A 19,619-nucleotide genomic window follows, 5' to 3' on the forward strand; every position below is an offset into this window, starting at 1 on the left:
GTCCATTGCACTCTACAAACGACCTAAAATGACCTTCATGGGGCCTATTTGACTCCACAAGTATAAAATTTTTCGTTCCTATAGTAGTAACGCAACATGAAAATTTGAGGCCGTGGAGTATGGGATTTTTCCGAACAAGCGGAATTCGTGCTTATCTTTACAGTGTTAAATGAAAAAAAATACTGAAAACAAAGTTTAAAAAATACGCATGACCCTTTTTTACAATAAAACGGGATTTCCGTTTTTTCCGAGTCGGGCAATTTTCGAAGCAAGATATTCCGTTCGTAGGAAGATCCGGAGTCCATTGCACTTTACAAACGACCTAAAATGGCCTTCATGGGGCCTATTTGACTCCAAAAATGTAAAATTTTTCGTTCTTGTAGTAGTAACGCAACATGAAAATTTGAGGCCGTGGAGTATGAGATTTTTTCGAACAAACGGAATTCGCCTCACCGTTTGGAAGCAAAAATTAGTCGGAACATATATAGCCGCTCTCGCAGTAAGTTGGGCAGTAATTTCTCTGAACAATATTAATATCGATCTTAAGGAAGAGGAAAGGCTGTGATTTCCCGGTTTAGGTAGCATCAAGAGTCGTCGAACTTTTTCAATAATAAATCGGGGGAAGGAATAACAAAGCAGTTGGTCACGCTTTTTCTTGTTATTACTCATTCACACCGTACCATCAGTGGCGAGGCGTGAATGATCGATTATCGATATTTCTCCATTTGAAGCTATGGTAAAGAATCGATTATTAAGGCGTTCGCTGCGAACACCCTCTGTATCGATCCTTTCCCATAGGTTTAAACGGCCAATCAATCGATATATCGCAAAGCACGCCACGCCACTGCGTACCATCATGCTGCCGTGCGAAGGAAAAACGCCGTATGAGCCCTCAGACGTTGCCAAAATTCACTCGATAAAATAGGCATTGCTTGGTGAACTTACGAATGTTTTTGATCAGTTTTTTTAGCGAATTTTCTTCACAATTTCAACTAAAGTTCCTGAAAATTTCGAGAAAAAATATTCGTAAATTTCCACAGAAATTAGTTTTTAGCGAAGGAAATTCGGCAACTCTCGAATGTTCATACGGCGTTTTTCCACAGCATGGCAGTATGGCTGCGCCATGGAATGCCGGGGAGCACTAAGGGGGCGAGAACCGGCATTTGGGGGGGGGGGGGGGGGAGCTGGTGGCAGTTTACGGTTTGTTTACACCGTGATGTAAGTGGGTACATCATGATGTCAATATTTCTGCAAAATCTGAACTTTAAATGATGGAACACGGAACGTAACGTCCGATTTTTTTGGCGTTATTCAACGCAAGATACATACTGCCATGCTGAGAAAAAACGCCGTATGAACATTCAATAGTTGCCGAATTTCCTCAAATAAAACGTTTATTTTTGAGGAGAGTTATGGATATTTGATCCTGAAATTTTTAGATGAATCAGATCTAATTAGGGAGCAAATCTTCTGAAAAATTGAACGGAAAATATTCCCGAGTTTCCCTGAAAATTCGCATTTAATCAAAGGAAATTTGGCAACTAACGAAGGTTCATACGGCGTTTTTCCTTAGCACGGCAGGGTAGACGTTCATAGTTGGACTACATTTTGCAATTTGGAACTATAAATTCTAGCCCGGTTTAAAAACAACGTATGTGCCATTAGTTTCCCCATGCACATAAGTGTTTTTCTAGAAGAGCCAGAATTTATAGTTCCAAATTGCAAAATGCAGTCCAGTTGGCTCGCCGAATCCACAGCCGGCTTGGAGTAGAGACATGGCTCCCATCTGTTGACTGTTGATAGAAAGCCTTCACACTATTGCGCATGTGTGTGATGTCCGAACGAGGAACTTGCGCATGTGTGCAACCCTCCTCCCTTTCAGCCCCCTGGAACAGAGGGTGGAAGGAAAAACAGGGTGGCACAGCACGGCAAGCGGAGATATCCTTGCACACGAACGTTCAAGGGGTGTTCAGACTGTTCGCCCGATTCTGTACGACGAACGGAGCCCGAGAAAGAGGTTGTTCCATCCCCCATTAGATTTGGCCCCCTATCAAATATGATCCATCTTTTCAGGAGTGATACAGTAGCATGCGAGACGTTCAAATATGACGGTCATTTTGACTTAGGCCCCCCCAGAGAGGGGGGGCGGGGGGGTACAGAGGTTACTTACGGAAAAATACCGTACGTTACACCACGGCCACGACACACGAAGCGAAGGAGATCCATCCGTGCGAGGCATCTTTAGAAACGGCGCGTAACAGCACATAAAAATCCAGAGACGGATACGTGTTTCTACGAAACTACGCACACAGCTGGTAACTTACGGGAAACGGTGCGTAATTGCACATAAACATACGGCGGCGAATACGTGTGTCTTAAGTACTACGCACGCAGCTGGATCCTGTTTGCTTAGTTAATGGCGTCTAACGATAGGAAGTATGCACCTAAACGACACCCTACCAATACAACGGTGGGCGAGAGATCCGTGCGTGCAACTTGTTAATTGTGACGGCAGGATTCGAGGCAGGAATGGAAGGAGCACATGGGACTGGATCGATGGGGGAAAAAGGGTGGTATACGAACCGATGTCGGTGAAAAGGCGTCGGCAGTTGAGCCGCTTGTAGAGCGAGTAAAGCAGGAGAGTAGCCATGCACTCGCGGTGGAAATTCGAGGGAGTTCCGAGGAGCCGAACCAAAAGGCGACTTGGTAGGCGGAAACATATGTTTCGGTTGACGAGCGGTCGATGCGCATGCACGCATGGTCCCACGAGATAGGTCGCGCGCCGCGGCAATGCTCCTTGCGCATCTGCCTATCCTCGCGGGGAAAAGGGGTGTTCACACTGCGCGACAGCGACAGGTTTGACGAGTCATAAACAAAATGAGGGGCTCGGAGGACAAGCATAGGATACATAGAGTTGTAGTGTAGGTGGGCGAGCTGGCGCCACTTTTAAGCATTTTCCAGATCCTGAATTCCGAGACTCCTGTGTGACGCCGGGTCACTTTTTCGGTACATAAGCGATTTTTTGCGATACACGGGTACCCGGCCATCCGATGTAAACAAAGAAGATAGGAATCACCACGTATTCCACACCGCCATTTTGGATCGAACATGTATCGAAAAAGTGACCCGAACTCGGCGCACACCGGGCTCGGAACTCGTCGAGCAGAACATGGCGCCAGCTCTCCCATTTACATTACGACTCTATGTACTCTATGAGAACATGGCGCTCAAAAGCAGTTTTTGCTATTTCAAGAAATGCGGGTTTAAAGTTTCAAAATTACATGAAACCTTATGGTAGAAAGGAAGTTTAGATTAGCTTGTTGATGCTTTAGAGTTGAATATTTTAGTCCTGAGTTTTTCACAGAATATACTTTCAAAGTTCCAGTTACAGTTGAGTTCATGAAAATCTCAATTTTTATTCAAAAAATGCACTTATACGCCTCGTCCTCCGAGCCCCCCAATTACTGCCTAACCCGAGGCAATATGTCCCCGTGAAAAGGAGAGATGAGAGATGGCGCTATACTTGGGTTAGGTCCGCCAAAATTGGTCCCACACACGGGATTCTTTAACATTTGGACTGCGCTAAGCAGAAAGAAATTAAGCCACATTAGTTATTGCCAAAAACCGAGCAATTTAATTTTTTACAGGAAAAATTTTGTGCGGGTTCCTTTGAAATTTTGGAGGGATTTGCTTCATACTATAAAGGAATTCACTGAAATTGGCAGAAAAATCCGCACAACCGTTTCAGCGTAAAAATTAACTTGCCGAATTTTTGGCAATAGCAGATGTGGCTTGGTTTCTTTCTGCTTAGCGCGATCTATTTGAGGGTATCTTTTCATTACAGTCTATGAGAAAAGGCAAAGAGGACCAGGGTCCACCAAAAACTCAAAATTTAGCAAAGAATCAGCCGCGCTGATCACGGAATCACATTCTAATGGTAAAAAGCTTCTAAGAGTAGGAGAAAATAATATAGGTACATCCAACCAGAGATGCGAAAACTGCACGACAGGGCGAGGACGGGTCGCCAGTGAAAATGCAAAGGCCCCAAAAACGGTGTTTTTAATTAAGAAAGCTGGCAAGATCGCGTTTTTTTTGCGGAACAGAGGGAAAGATCACGTGTTCGTCGTAAAATGGCGTAAGAAATCACAATTTTTGCACAAAACCGAAGCAATTCAAGCTTACAAAGCCATAAAAAGTGATTTTTTGTAAAAAAATCCTGAGGATATAGGGGTTTTTAAAACGGGTGGGTCAATTTGAAAAATGGGAAGGCTAAGAACTTCCTACGTCACCGGAAAAAAACACATTGGATCTAGGGTCCATACTCTTAAAAACATCGACAAGAAAAAATACTCTTGATTCAATCAGATTTACGCTTAAATCAAAAGGAAATCCGCTCGAATTAAGAGGCTTGGTTCTTGATTTAAGCTTAAATCTGATTGAAACAAGAGTCCTTTTTCTTGTCAATGTTTTCAAGAGTCTGGACTCTAGATCCAATGTGTTTTTTTTTCCTGTGATCCCTGCGTCCAACTGGTTACTATCATACCGACGGTGAAACTACCAAACCACGTATCTCGGTTTGCGACGTCGCAGACTTCCTGTCATACTTTATTTTTTAAATGAAAAACTACTTGACGTCCAGTCTTGAAAATTTCTGTGATTTTTCCTCTTTGTGCGGAGAAAGTTCTGTGAAAATTTCAAGGAATGATATTGCTTTGGTCTACTTCAAAAAAATAAAATGTGAGCGTAGATTTTTAAACACCGCAAACGAGATACGTGGTTTGGCAGTTTCACCGTCGATACGTCCTATACTACCGAAAGTTCCGACCTTCGAAACACGGCGTGATGGTAATGCATTACCATCACGCCGTGTTTCGAAGGTCGGAACTTTCGGTAGTATAGGACGTATCGACGGTGAAACTGCCAAACCACGTATCTCGTTTGCGGTGTTTAAAAATCTACGCTCACATTTTATTTTTTTGAAGTAGACCAAAGCAATATCATTCCTTGAAATTTTCACAGAACTTTCTCCGCACAAAGAGGAAAAATCACAGAAATTTTCAAGACTGGACGTCAAGTAGTTTTTCATTTAAAAAATAAAGTATGACAGGAAGTCTGCGACGTCGCAAACCGAGATACGTGGTTTGGTAGTTTCACCGTCGGTATGATAGTAACCAGTTGGACGCAGGGATCACAGGAAAAAAAAACACATTGGATCTAGAGTCCAGACTCTTGAAAACATTGACAAGAAAAAGGACTCTTGTTTCAATCAGATTTAAGCTTAAATCAAGAACCAAGCCTCTTAATTCGAGCGGATTTCCTTTTGATTTAAGCGTAAATCTGATTGAATCAAGAGTATTTTTTCTTGTCGATGTTTTTAAGAGTATGGACCCTAGATCCAATGTGTTTTTTTCCGGTGACGTAGGAAGTTCTTAGCCTTCCCATTTTTCAAATTGACCCACCCGTTTTAAAAACCCCTATATCCTCAGGATTTTTTTACAAAAAATCACTTTTTTATGGCTTTGTAAGCTTGAATTGCTTCGGTTTTGTGCAAAAATTGTGATTTCTTACGCCATTTTACGACGAACACGTGATCTTTCCCTCTGTTCCGCAAAAAAAACGCGATCTTGCCAGCTTTCTTAATTAAAAACACCGTTTTTGGGGCCTTTGCATTTTCACTGGCGACCCGTCCTCGCCCTGTCGTGCAGTTTTCGCATCTCTGGTTGGATGTACCTATATTATTTTCTCCTACTCTTAGAAGCTTTTTACCATTAGAATGTGATTCCGTGATCAGCGCGGCTGATTCTTTGCTAAATTTTGAGTTTTTGGTGGACCCTGGTCCTCTTTGCCTTTTCTCATAGACTGTAATGAAAAGATACCCTCAAATAGATCGCGCTAAGCAGAAAGAAACCAAGCCACATCTGCTATTGCCAAAAATTCGGCAAGTTAATTTTTACGCTGAAACGGTTGTGCGGATTTTTCTGCCAATTTCAGTGAATTCCTTTATAGTATGAAGCAAATCCCTCCAAAATTTCAAAGGAACCCGCACAAAATTTTTCCTGTAAAAAATTAAATTGCTCGGTTTTTGGCAATAACTAATGTGGCTTAATTTCTTTCTGCTTAGCGCAGTCCAAATGTTAAAGAATCCCGTGTGTGGGACCAATTTTGGCGGACCTAACCCAAGTATAGCGCCATCTCTCATCTCTCCTTTTCACGGGGACATATTGCCTCGGGTTAGGCAGTAATTGGGGGGCTCGGAGGACGAGGCGTATAAGTGCATTTTTTGAATAAAAATTGAGATTTTCATGAACTCAACTGTAACTGGAACTTTGAAAGTATATTCTGTGAAAAACTCAGGACTAAAATATTCAACTCTAAAGCATCAACAAGCTAATCTAAACTTCCTTTCTACCATAAGGTTTCATGTAATTTTGAAACTTTAAACCCGCATTTCTTGAAATAGCAAAAACTGCTTTTGAGCGCCATGTTCTCATAGAGTACATAGAGTCGTAATGTAAATGGGAGAGCTGGCGCCATGTTCTGCTCGACGAGTTCCGAGCCCGGTGTGCGCCGAGTTCGGGTCACTTTTTCGATACATGTTCGATCCAAAATGGCGGTGTGGAATACGTGGTGATTCCTATCTTCTTTGTTTACATCGGATGGCCGGGTACCCGTGTATCGCAAAAAATCGCTTATGTACCGAAAAAGTGACCCGGCGTCACACAGGAGTCTCGGAATTCAGGATCTGGAAAATGCTTAAAAGTGGCGCCAGCTCGCCCACCTACACTACAACTCTATGTATCCTATGCTTGTCCTCCGAGCCCCTCATTTTGTTTATGACTCGTCAAACCTGTCGCTGTCGCGCAGTGTGAACACCCCTTTTCCCCGCGAGGATAGGCAGATGCGCAAGGAGCATTGCCGCGGCGCGCGACCTATCTCGTGGGACCATGCGTGCATGCGCATCGACCGCTCGTCAACCGAAACATATGTTTCCGCCTACCAAGTCGCCTTTTGGTTCGGCTCCTCGGAACTCCCTCGAATTTCCACCGCGAGTGCATGGCTACTCTCCTGCTTTACTCGCTCTACAAGCGGCTCAACTGCCGACGCCTTTTCACCGACATCGGTTCGTATACCACCCTTTTTCCCCCATCGATCCAGTCCCATGTGCTCCTTCCATTCCTGCCTCGAATCCTGCCGTCACAATTAACAAGTTGCACGCACGGATCTCTCGCCCACCGTTGTATTGGTAGGGTGTCGTTTAGGTGCATACTTCCTATCGTTAGACGCCATTAACTAAGCAAACAGGATCCAGCTGCGTGCGTAGTACTTAAGACACACGTATTCGCCGCCGTATGTTTATGTGCAATTACGCACCGTTTCCCGTAAGTTACCAGCTGTGTGCGTAGTTTCGTAGAAACACGTATCCGTCTCTGGATTTTTATGTGCTGTTACGCGCCGTTTCTAAAGATGCCTCGCACGGATGGATCTCCTTCGCTTCGTGTGTCGTGGCCGTGGTGTAACGTACGGTATTTTTCCGTAAGTAACCTCTGTACCTAACCATTGGAAGCGAAGGCTGTGTTGAATGCTGCAGTCTGTGTTGTCATCCACAGGTGGGCTTTGGCCTGTTGTCATCAGCAGTATTGCCACCCGTGCCATCTGTTGGATATTGCGCGTTACAAATATAATAACACGTTTAAAAACGCCATGGTTCCGCATCCAATACTCGAGGGCGCGTCCGCGTACGTTACTTACGTAACGCTGAAGGGGTGTCTGTGGTATCGTCACGCGGATGGTGTCAAGTAACTCGAAACAAATCTTACTTCGTAATTTTGCACAAAAAAAAAACAAAAATGAATTTTTTTAAGATTCTATGCTTTGTCTGGCTACTGAAATACTCGATTGATTATTCTCTATAAGCAATTATCTCGACAGTGTTTACGTTTCATCTAAATACGAAAAACTGAGATGAACTGAAGCATAATGTGGAGATTGGTTCCCAGAGAATCGCCATGGGCTGTTGTAGAGATGAACGAGTGTTCAAACCCCGCAAGAGTACCCGTCTCGTGTAGTTTGGACGGTGTAGAGAACCTTTATTTAGAGTGTTTGGTCTCATGGAAACCACCAAGATCCAAAAAAAAAAAAAAAAAAAAAAAAAATGCAAAGCTACACGGAGAAAAAAACTTCGTGCATGGGACCCTAAGTAGAGGTCGAATGGGTCTCTGAAGTTTTCGGATCACGCATCCGAAAACTTGAGGTCCAGCTACCGAAGTTCGGGTCAGACATCTAAAGTACTTCGGTATGCAACGAGTACTTCAAGCGTATGACTTGAACCCTTCGGTATATACCGAGGTACTTCAGATGTCTGACCCGAACGTCGGCAGTTGGACCTCAAGTTTTCGGATGCGTGATCCGAAAACTTCAGAGATCCATATGACCTCTACTTCGGGTCCCATGCACAAAGTTTTTTTCTCCGTGTACTACGAATGGGAGGAGGGTTGTTGCGGTGGTCATCACGCATGCGAAGATTGTTTTTTAACTTAACGGAGTCAGGTCAACCACACCGCGCCACACTTCATTCCAGATCTCGGTAACAGTTTTGTTTGAAGGGGGGGGGGGGGGGGGGAGAAAAAAAATTTCTCAAACTTCGGGAAAAATCAGGCACGAAGCTGTTTTGCGGTTTGGAGCGCGGTTTTGGAAGAACTAATATGCCTCCCAAAATTTTTTTATTTTGATCCAAAGAATCGATTCCTGAAATCATTCCGTCTAATGCTCATATCAGTCATGGAGGAATTGGAATGTTTATTGTAGCCAGCGTTTAACCAAAGCAAAAGCTCCGTAACGTTTTTCCAACATTTTACATTTTTGCCCCCTGAAAAATATTGAGAGTTTTTTAAGAAAATAAGTTGGCATGAACCTCATCTCCTCACAGAGGGATTCCTCGTAGAGAACGCTGACAGTAAAGATATAAGCCCTAGGCTCGAATTTACTTGCAATACAGCACTAAGTTTTTATGAGAGATACCGAATATGTATTCATTGGCGGATCCAGCAAATTGGCAACACTATTTTTCTCCATTTAAACCTATGGAAATGTATCGATTCTCGGAGGGGAAAGTGCTCCAACAAGAATCGATTATTTAACATAGGTTTAAGTGGAAGAATTCCGGTGTTGCCAAATTGCTGGATCCTCCTATGTATGTATTGGAATTACGACGTTTTTGCGCCGGACGGAAGGGAGATAAGCAGGCCCGTTCGAAAAACGTCTTGATGTTGCATTCACTGTAAATGAAGGCGTTTCGGAAGTTTATCGGCCTCAACGCATGTTCAAACAAAGTATCTTATCGAATCCCTCAAGGATCTCATTGTGAGTGAGGTGACACTCCCGTACTAAGAGTCATATTCCCTCAAACTAGTTATCGGGTGAGTCCTCTGATTTTAACTTCCGCCTCACAAGTGTTTGAAAACGACGCGTTGTCGGTCGCAGTCATTTTTCCTAGAATATCCGCAGCTCACGGAACAATCGAAATTTTGGTCGATCGACGTTCGCGCTTTCCAACTTTGCCAAAAGTACTATTGGTGTTGTGGTTTTATTTCATTGCATTCAGATTTTTTTTATTTATTTTTCAATATTCATGTATTTGATTTTCTTTTATTTCCTGTCGTTCCGACCCGACGTATTTCTTCACACGGTGATAATTCGTATTTTAATCATGTCTACGACGCGTTCGCTGCTCTCTTATTCTTTCATATCACTCGAGATAACGCAAAAAATTCAACAGCGTTAGTTAGAAAATGAGAAGTTTAACACTAAGTCCTCGATCTCATTTTTTCCTGAAGTGAACTTATTTTCATGCGACTCCGAAAAACTCCCGCCGTCAGTTCGACGTCATTATGGAATTAAGCAGCGCGGCTCGTTCTAGCAGTACGTATTTTTTTAAAAATTTTCACGCTATGACGTCACCAATTTTAACGATGTCAGCTCGTTGAGATGCGCTCAAGAAATGCACTATAGTAGTACAGTCATAAGATATCATTTACCTCGTATGAAGACTCTCACATTCAATATTGAATCTACCCACTTGAAGAAATCCTCTATGAATCCATTTACCTTCTCCTCTCATCTTCTCACTTGCTCCTTTTATCTCGTGGATGATTCACCTCATCGTAATATTGATTTAACATCACCCTTTGGCAAAGGTGGAGTCGAAATACACACGATCCATAGAATAGAATAGAATACATTATAAAGTCATAATATTATAAAGTGGTGGTTCTGATTCTTAACTTAGTAGTTCCCAATAGAACAGCCAACATGATCTTAGTTGATGAACTTATCTGTGTAAGGAAATAAAAATTAGCCATGTGTTCCTTTAGCATAGTGGCAATGCTTGCATATCGGCAAGACTGTCTTTCTTCCGTTTAAATTTAATTATGTTTTTAAAAAAAAATAAAAAAAAAAACCCAAAGAAAACACTAACAATGGGACGTATTTCTGGACGGAACTAAGCGCCATATCGACGGTGAAACTACCAAACCACGTATCTCGGTTTGCGACGTCGCAGACTTTCTGTCATACTTTATTTTTTGAATGAAAAACTACTCAACGTCCAGTCTTGAAAATTTCTGTGATTTTTCCTCTTTGTGCGGAGAAAATTCTGTGATAATTTCAAGGAATGATATTGATTTGGTCTACTTCAAAAAAATAAAATGCGAGCGTAGATTTTTAAACACCGCAAACGAGATACGTGGTTTGGTAGTTTCACCGTCGATATGGGAAGGAAGGTAGCAGGGGGCTTGGATTGGCGGCGGAATCGGGCGTCGGGCTCGTTCCGTCCTATACTCGCAATGCTTTTCCATGGCGCTTAGTTCCGCCTGACAGAACGCGCTATCCGGCATTCTAAATTCCTCAAAAGGAACTCAAATTGGCGCTTAGTTCCGTTTCACAGAAATACGCCCAATTGATTCTAGGTGAGTTAGGTTGCTGCCTCAACGAGACTCGATGTTTTTGATGGGCTTAACTGAAGGAGGTATTTTTTAATGCTGCCAGCTTGTTACAATCTTCGCTACTTGATTGATGCAGCGTGTTCCGCCTTCATTTTGAACGGTTAGGCAACTATATTGACACGTATGTGGTGCTCTTGCTCAGTCGTGAAAAATGAAGGCGAGCAACTGTTCATGCTTTACAAGACGTGATTCCAAGTGAGCGTCGGTCGCCTTTAATGCCATAATTAGGCGAACTTACTCTCTCTGAAAGAAAAATTTGATACCTCAGTGATTGCTCTGTATATAACAGCCTTTGACCAACTAAGATGGCTCGCTGAGGTAGTTTAGAGAGCTGGGAGAGGAGAGGGGGTTGGGGGCCACCCTCCTGTGAACTTGCGCATCGCACAAGTCTTTTTTACAATTTTTCCTAATAGTCACTGCCACTACGAATACAATTTCATGAATGACGTCTCCCATCAAAGTTAATGAAGTGTTTTTGAAACAAATCGGATAATTTATACTTTGTTTCGAACATTCAACGTCATCATTGCTAATTTTTTATTTCCTTTCCTTATTAACTCACAAAGCATGCCAGAACAACCTCTTTGGGCGTTTGAGGAAAACTGACACTCTCTGTTTTTGTGCATCTTAGACTCTATCCTATATTATTCCCTGATATGTCTTGTCTTGCAGATACTGAAAGTGAAAGAGATCTGACAGAAGGAACCGACACAGTAGACTGCATCGTTGGAGAACCTGAGTCTCGGGTGATCTTCATAAATGGCCCGCAGCCGATCAAGTTTGCGAGCAACAGCATCTCTACCGCCAAATACAGTATCATCTCTTTCCTGCCATTCTTCCTCTTCGAACAATTTAGAAGATATTCAAACTGTTTTTTCCTCTTCATTGCTCTTCTCCAAGTAAGTTGCGCATCATATGGACTGCATTTTGCAATTTGGAACTATAAATTCTGACTCATCTGAAAAAAAAAACACTTATGTGCATAGGGAAACTAATAGCACATACTTTGTTTTTAAACAAGGCCAGAATTTATAGTTCCAAATTGCAAAATGCAGTCCATATATTACTCCTGCAAAGTTTTTATTTTTAAAGACTTAGGTACCTGTGCTCGCAAAATTTTTATACATTTTCTTGCTTCAAATTTTTGGGGATTTGCTATTTTTTTTTTTTTTTTTTTTTTTTTTTTTTTTTTGTTGGAAACGTTATTGAAAGTATTTTAATTTTTTCGTCCACTTTTCTCTAAGTGATCAGAGGAGAGCAAATGCAATAGTGTATCATATTGCAGGCGTATAGTATGTACCTATGTTTATATTTTCAAGAAAAAAAGAAGTTCCAGTTTCTTATACTTTTTTATTGTGTCAGAAGGGTTAAGGGTTGCAATCATCTAAATTTTTGCTTCCACTATTGGAATTCTCTTCTATCAGTTACCCGTAATTCTCAGTCAACTTACTTTAACTTTTTTCAATGGTCCTTATAATCTATTTTAAACTTTTTTTCAGTGTCTCATAGTTTAAAATGCTATGCAAGATGTATTAAAACTCTCTATGTTCACCTTTTTGTTAGGAAAATAAATTTTCACACAATTTGCAAATCTCTCCTATGATCTGCAGACTAGTTTTTTCTGTTCTCTGTGCTTGACGATCAGTGAAAAGTATTCAAAAATTTCAGTGTTCATATTTTCTAAACAACCAATTTTTGATTTTAGCAAATTCCAGATGTGTCCCCCACTGGAAGATATACCACATTGGTCCCTCTCATTTTCATTCTACTTGTATCCGCTATCAAAGAAATCATAGAAGATTATGTGAGTATCCTTATATTTTGTTCAATCCCTGCAATGTTTCATAAACTATTTACATTTAGAATTATGGACTCCTCAATATTTGAATCATTTCACTGGAGCGCCTATTTTAGAGCTATCATATCATTTTGTCCAGTTGTCACAGATAACTAAATAAGTACTCTGGAATAGTAATGAAAGTTTCCAAGGAAAGTAGGCTGACAAGACTAGGAATAGGAAAGTTTCCAGTTGTATATTTAGGCATCTCTGCAGCAGGGAAAGCTCGCGAATAATTTGCAGAAGTTTTAGAATACTATCAGTTCCCTGAAATTTGCAATAAGTTAATGGATGGAGGATTATTTTGCAATAATGTGAGAATTACGTTTCCAGTTCAAAAGCAGGGACGTTTAGCAGCAGGAAAGTTGTTCAAAATATGTAACGTAGTTATAAAATTGAGCAATTGTAACAAAATATCATGTGAAGATTGCTTAATTTATGGAAATAATATAACTAGGAAGAAATGCCAACATTCTAAGCTTTCGGGGATCGATCTTTAAAGCAGGGAAAGAGCCTCGCCAAAAAGTGGTGTTTTTTAGCCCCTTTTTTTATACCCGAGTTGGTCAACCGGACAGCGCTCAAATGAAAGCCTATGGTAACGCAAACTTCCATGCAAAGTTTCAACTTGAAGTGACCCCTGGTTCAAGCTGTACAGCGTTGCCAATTTTCCAGTTTCATGTGCTAAAATCATGGATATTGGACTATTAGTCCGGTATATAAGTAGACTATTATACCCAAGTTGGTCAACGGGACAGGGCTCAAACGAAAGCTTATGGTAAGGCAAACTTCCAGGAAAAGTTTCAACTTGAAGTGAAACCTCGTTTAGGCTGTACAGCGTTGCCAATTTTCCATTTTTATGCGCTAAACTCACGAAATACTGAATCATCATGGTTCAACAGACTATTATGCCCGAGTTGGTCAACGAGACAAGGCTCAAACGAAAGCTTATGGTAAGGCAAACTTCCAGGAAAAGTTTCAACTTGAAGTGAAACCTCGTTTAGGCTGTACATCTTGGAAAAACCCTAATTTTATGTTAAAAAAATTAATAATAAATTGGCAACACTGCTTCGAAAAGTTCACGATGGCCTTTAGTTGCGCTTCTATTCGATCAGAGGGTAGTATTCAGCTCGTAGACCGATGCACTAGTCTGTTTAATTATGATGCACTGGACTATTAGTCCCTTCATTTTGGCATATAAAAATGGAAAATTGGTAAAGCTGTACAGCCTAAACGAGGTTTCACTTCAAGTTGAAACTTTTCCTGGAAGTTTGCCTTACCATAAGCTTTCGTTTGAGCCCTGTCTCGTTGACCAACTCGCGTATAATAGTCTGTTGAACCATGATGATTCAGTATTTCGTGAGTTTAGCGCATAAAAATGGAAAATTGGCAACGCTGTACAGCTTAAACGAGGTTTCACTTCAAGTTGAAACTTTTCCTGGAAGTTTGCCTTACCATAAGCTTTCGTTTGAGCCTTGTCTCGTTGACCAACTCGGGTATACTAGTCTGTTGAACCATGATGATTCAGTATTTCGTGAGTTTAGCGCATAAAAATGGAAAATTGGCAACGCTGTACAGCCTAAACGAGGTTTCACTTCAAGTTGAAACTTTTCCTGGAAGTTTGCCTTACCATAAGCTTTCGTTTGAGCCTTGTCTCGTTGACCAACTCGGGTATAATAGTCTGTTGAACCATGATGATTCAGTATTTCGTGAGTTTAGCGCATAAAAATGGAAAATTGGCAACGCTGTACAGCCTAAACGAGGTTTCACTTCAAGTTGAAACTTTTCCTGGAAGTTTGCCTTACCATAAGCTTTTGTTTGAGCCTTGCCTCGTTGACCAACTCGGGTATACTAGTCTGTTGAACCATGATGATTCAGTATTTCGTGAGTTTAGCGCATAAAAATGGAAAATTGGCAACGCTGTACAGCCTAAACGAGGTTTCACTTCAAGTTGAAACTTTTCCTGGAAGTTTGCCTTACCATAAGCTTTCGTTTGAGCCTTGTCTCGTTGACCAACTCGGGTATAATAGTCTGTTGAACCATGATGATTCAGTATTTCGTGAGTTTAGCGCATAAAAATGGAAAATTGGCAACGCTGTACAGCTTAAACGAGGTTTCACTTCAAGTTGAAACTTTTCCTGGAAGTTTGCCTTACCATAAGCTTTCGTTTGAGCTCCGTCCCGTTGACCAACTTGGGTATAATAGTCTACTTATATACCGGACTAATAGTCCAATATCCTTGATTTTAGCACATGAAACTGGAAAATTGGCAACGCTGTACAGCCTAAACCAGGGGTCACTTCAAGTTGAAACTTTGCATGGAAGTTTGCCTTACCATAGGCTTTCATTTGAGCGCTGTCCGGTTGACCAACTCGGGTATAAAAAAAGGGGGCTAAACTTGGCGAGGCTCTTTTGAAAGGAAAAATGAAATGAGTGGAAATAAAGAGAGCAAATAGGAAAGCATTTGAAATAATTATTTAAAGGTCTATAAACCTTATCAGGCACCTAACAAAGGTCTTGAATTGACCGACAGAAGCCTGATGCTGGCAGAGGGGGGATGAGTCTCAAATTGTCAGTCATTATCCACCAAAAAGACACAAATGCAACTTGAAAAATACATAAAAGAAAAGAGGAAAGAAAACTGTGAAAATGCCTTGTTTAAATGAAGGAGAAAGGTGCTTCGTTAAATTGTCCATCCACTCACAGCATGGTAAATTCCTCTAAGTTTCTGCTCAATTTCATAAATTTATATACCTGATAATGATTCAAAGATAATTAAATGTCGTCCTGTATATCTTTACATGTCAGTATATCCTAATGTATGTGAGGACATAATCATGCTGAACATTTTGAAAAAATACTTTTTCTTCCTCACATGCTTTCTGAGAGGAATTCCTGCCCCGATTCCCCTCGCTTGAAGCACCCTCAAACAAGTCATTAAAACAAATATTTTTCTTATGAATGAATATGATGAGGCAGGAACTTTCATGGATCTTGCCTAACAGTATTTCAAGGTAGAGAGAAATCATGAAATTTTTGTTTGTTTTTTCAAATATGTCGTGGATTTGGTTAAATGTATGATTGGTTGAAATCTTTGTAACTTTGACCACAGTTCGATAACAGAAATTCCATGAAACTTCGGAACTTTCCATAGAGCATAAACTTACATAAAATTTTGAACTATCAAAAATTATTTCGTATAGTGTCGTTGGTACTTACAAGGTATTGCAGAGATAGTGCAAAAATATTTGGTATATCGCTCGGCAGAATTTTTTTTCTTCAACATTAGTTAGCCAAATTATGCTAATGTAAATCAATCTTGTTCTATGTTAAGAAAGGAGACCTCAAAAATGAATACAAAAATTTTACACTATCCTGACAATGATGAATTTTGAAATGAATCAGTGTAATTTGGGCACTGTTGTGAACTTTGATTTTTATTGATTTGTGTACAATACTTGCTTCAACTTGAACCAAAGTAGCTGTAAATGATTCTATGGTTTAGAAAGAAGCTTTATTTTCTGTCGCCAAGTTGTGTCTTAATCATCCTTTTTTTACCTTGTAGAAAAGGCATTTTGCCGATAGGGAAGTCAATCACAGACAAGTTGAAACATTGCGAAATGGCAACTGGGAATTGGTTCAGTGGCGGCATGTTGTCGTTGGGGACATTGTCAAAGTGCGGAACAATCAATTTTTTCCTGCTGATCTCCTTGTCCTTTCATCCAGGTATGTCTTATCACCCTCAAGATCTTCACTTTCTAAGTTGTATTTTATTTTTTTCTCTCCATATCATAACTGGTCATTGAGAATTTCAGCAAAGCCTTTTTAATGATTAATTTGCTCCTCTGTGTAAGATGTTCTGTATAAGTCCAGTTTCCTCGGTACCCACAAATTTAATCTGATAAAGTTCGTGCTTTATTATGCAAATAAAATTTCTCTCCTCCTTTTTTAGGGGGAAAAAAATTCTGGCGCCAAAAATACTGAAACAAAAGGTTCATCAAGCATAGATTCCTAATCTTTTCTTCATCAAGCAGACCATGATGGTTCCTAATCTTCTGTGGAAATCAGAGATGCATTGTCACTGCCATCACTCTTGGAATAAAGTTTGACACAGACAATATATTTCAAATTTCAGCAGCTTTGGTTCATTACAAGGACTTTAACTGATATGCCTCCTCCATGTTCTTTTCAGTGAACCCCAAGCAATGTGCTATATAGAGACGATGAATCTAGATGGTGAAACTAACCTGAAAATTCGACAAGGTTTGCCAACAACAGCCAAAATATTAGATTTAACAGATTTAGTTAGGTTACGAGCCACGGTTGAATGTGAGCTCCCAAATCGCCAAATTTATGACTTCACCGGCGTTTTACGAGAAGATGACAAACAGTAAGTTTGAAACACATTATGTCTCTCTTTTATTATTTTCTCCTGTATTCATCTTGCAAGAAGCATGGAATGAGTGGTTTGCAACTGAGCTGAGAATCGACAATAATGTACCAATGCTATATTGTTACTGAAAATAGTCTGATTTTATGAAGAGATTTGAGCAGTTTCCCATATTGTCTTTTAGGAAGTGAAGTAAGAGTAAAAGAACAGTTGGATAATCTTAGCAAAACTAGGTTAACGCATATCCTTTTCCAAATGAATTGACTCGTGCAAAAGGGCAGAAGTCCAAAAACTCATGAGCCTTGACTTTGGTGGTAAACAATGGGAGCCGGGGCTCCTAAGGTTTTTGACGTCCATTTTTTTGCATAAGTCGATTCATATGGTTATCCAGTTAAAGGACAATGTATTTCATGTAGATATTTGAAGTAGAAAAATATGCGACTTACTGCGGTGTTTCAAATTTTACCAGCAATTTTACTGCTCAAATCGTACGTTTCCAAGGGAGTGTTACCTCACATATCCTTGATAGGGTAAAATAAGATTATCTGAACTTTCTTGCAGAATTGTTGAATAGCTGGATGTAAAAAATGGCAGGAAAAGTTTCAAACAATTGTATATTTTCCACCATTGATTTGTATGAAATTGAAATTTTACAAATTTGAATTCTTGTTTATGCAGAATTAGGTAAAAAGTTTTAAGTCGGACTTTGTAGGCTTTGTCAGTATCTAGTATTCTCCCTAATAATTTGTTGATCATGAATGAATTTTTTCAGCTAATTTTTGCCTTGTTTTCAGAGGAGTGCCTTTGGGACCTGATCGAATCCTACTTCGAGGAGCTGTTTTGAGAAACACGGCATGGGTCTTTGGAGTCGTCATTTATACAGGGCACGAAACAAAGCTCATGAAGAATGCGACAGCAGCTCCACTAAAACGCTCAACAGTTGATAAAATAACAAATTCCCAAATTTTAATGTTATTTGGTCTACTTCTCGGCCTGTGTGCTGTGAGTGCCATAAGTAATGAAATCTGGACCTATAACAGACTAGGTTTCGACTGGTATCTAGGTGATGGAATGAAGAAAACATTTCTAAACAATCTACTAACTTTTATAATTTTATATAATAATTTAATTCCTATCTCTCTTCAAGTTACCTTGGAAGTCGTTAGATTTCTGCAAGCTGGTTTTATAAATGTGGATGAAGATATGTACCACGAAGAAACAAATACGTTTGCCATGGCCAGAACATCGAATCTAAATGAAGAGTTGGGCATGGTGAAGTTCATCTTTTCAGACAAAACAGGCACCCTTACACGCAATGTAATGGAGTTCAAAGCCTGCTCTGTTGCCGGGAAAATTTATCCCAGGAGCTGTGAGCAAAAGTGTGAGCTTATTGAAGATTTGACAGAGAAGAAAGCTAACTATAAAATTATAGAAGAATTCCTAACGCTCATGTCGGTTTGTCACACTGTGATTCCAGAGAAATCTACAGACAAAAATGATATCATTTACCATGCTTCATCTCCAGATGAACGAGCTTTACTTCTTGGTGCCAAAGAATTCGGGTTTGTTTTTGATACAAGGACTCCAATGACGGTCGAAATAGTTGCCTTGAATCAAAGGAGAAAATATGAAATACTAAATGTTTTAGAATTTACGAGTGCCAGAAAGAGAATGTCTGTGATAGTTCGAACAGAGAGTGGCCAATTGAAATTGTTTTGCAAGGGTGCCGATAACGTCATCTATGAAAGATTGTCAACGACTGGGAGGCAGTTTGGCGAAGTCACGCAGAAACATCTTGAAGAATTTGCATCAGCCGGTTTCCGAACACTTTGTTTTGCTTCAGCAGATATTGATGAAGCAAAGTATAAAGATTGGCAGGAAATGTACCTTCAGGCCAGCACTGTCATCCACTACAGGGAAAAGAAACTTGAAGAGGTTGCCAACATGATTGAGCTAGATTTAAATTTGCTGGGGGCAACTGCTGTTGAGGATAAATTACAGGATAAAGTTCCAGAAACAATAGCGACTCTCTTGAAAGCTGATATCAATGTTTGGGTACTCACAGGAGACAAACAGGAAACAGCAATTAACATAGGCTATTCTTCAAAGCTGATCAGCCAGGGCATGCCATTGATTATCCTAAATGAAAAAACTGCAAATGTAAGTTCCTGCTCACTCATTTCGTTTTTTTAAACTTCATCTCGTTTCTCCTTTTAATTTCTTTGTTTATTCAACTCAGCAAATCATCGTACAATTTATTTGGTTCAAAAAATTTCCCTTCACTACCCTGCCAGAGAAAAAACACAATACCTACAAAGAATGGGCTTTCAGAGATAACGGACTTAAAGGTCACCTCAATTACATGACGTCTCATGACCAGTCCTATGTTATTCCT

The 19,619-nt window shown here is 40.4% G+C and overlaps 1 protein-coding gene across 9 annotated transcripts in view; it reads left to right on the forward strand.

Annotated features, from left to right (window-relative positions):
• ATP8A (ATPase phospholipid transporting 8A1) overlaps positions 1 to 19,619 on the forward strand; it is a 53,682-nt gene that overhangs the window by 14,629 nt on the left and 19,434 nt on the right. For 6 of the 9 annotated variants that reach the window (XM_019040864.2, XM_019040868.2, XM_019040869.2 and 3 more), the window contains exons 1-6: positions 6,965 to 7,120; positions 11,673 to 11,899; positions 12,706 to 12,804; positions 16,400 to 16,560; positions 17,027 to 17,224; positions 18,019 to 19,384. In XM_019040864.2, the coding sequence (XP_018896409.1) occupies positions 7,054 to 7,120; positions 11,673 to 11,899; positions 12,706 to 12,804; positions 16,400 to 16,560; positions 17,027 to 17,224; positions 18,019 to 19,384 (2,118 nt within the window). In that variant the 5' untranslated portion in view covers positions 6,965 to 7,053. Of the gene's footprint in view, positions 1 to 6,964; positions 7,121 to 9,413; positions 9,919 to 11,672; positions 11,900 to 12,705; positions 12,805 to 16,399; positions 16,561 to 17,026; positions 17,225 to 18,018; positions 19,385 to 19,619 lie in introns of those variants that run through there. The other 3 variants (XM_072295939.1, XM_072295938.1, XM_072295941.1) reach the window with 2 other exon arrangements.

The sequence above is a fragment of the Bemisia tabaci genome, chromosome 2 (genome assembly GCF_918797505.1).
Source record: "Bemisia tabaci chromosome 2, PGI_BMITA_v3".
NCBI classification, from domain to species: Eukaryota; Metazoa; Arthropoda; class Insecta; order Hemiptera; family Aleyrodidae; genus Bemisia; species Bemisia tabaci.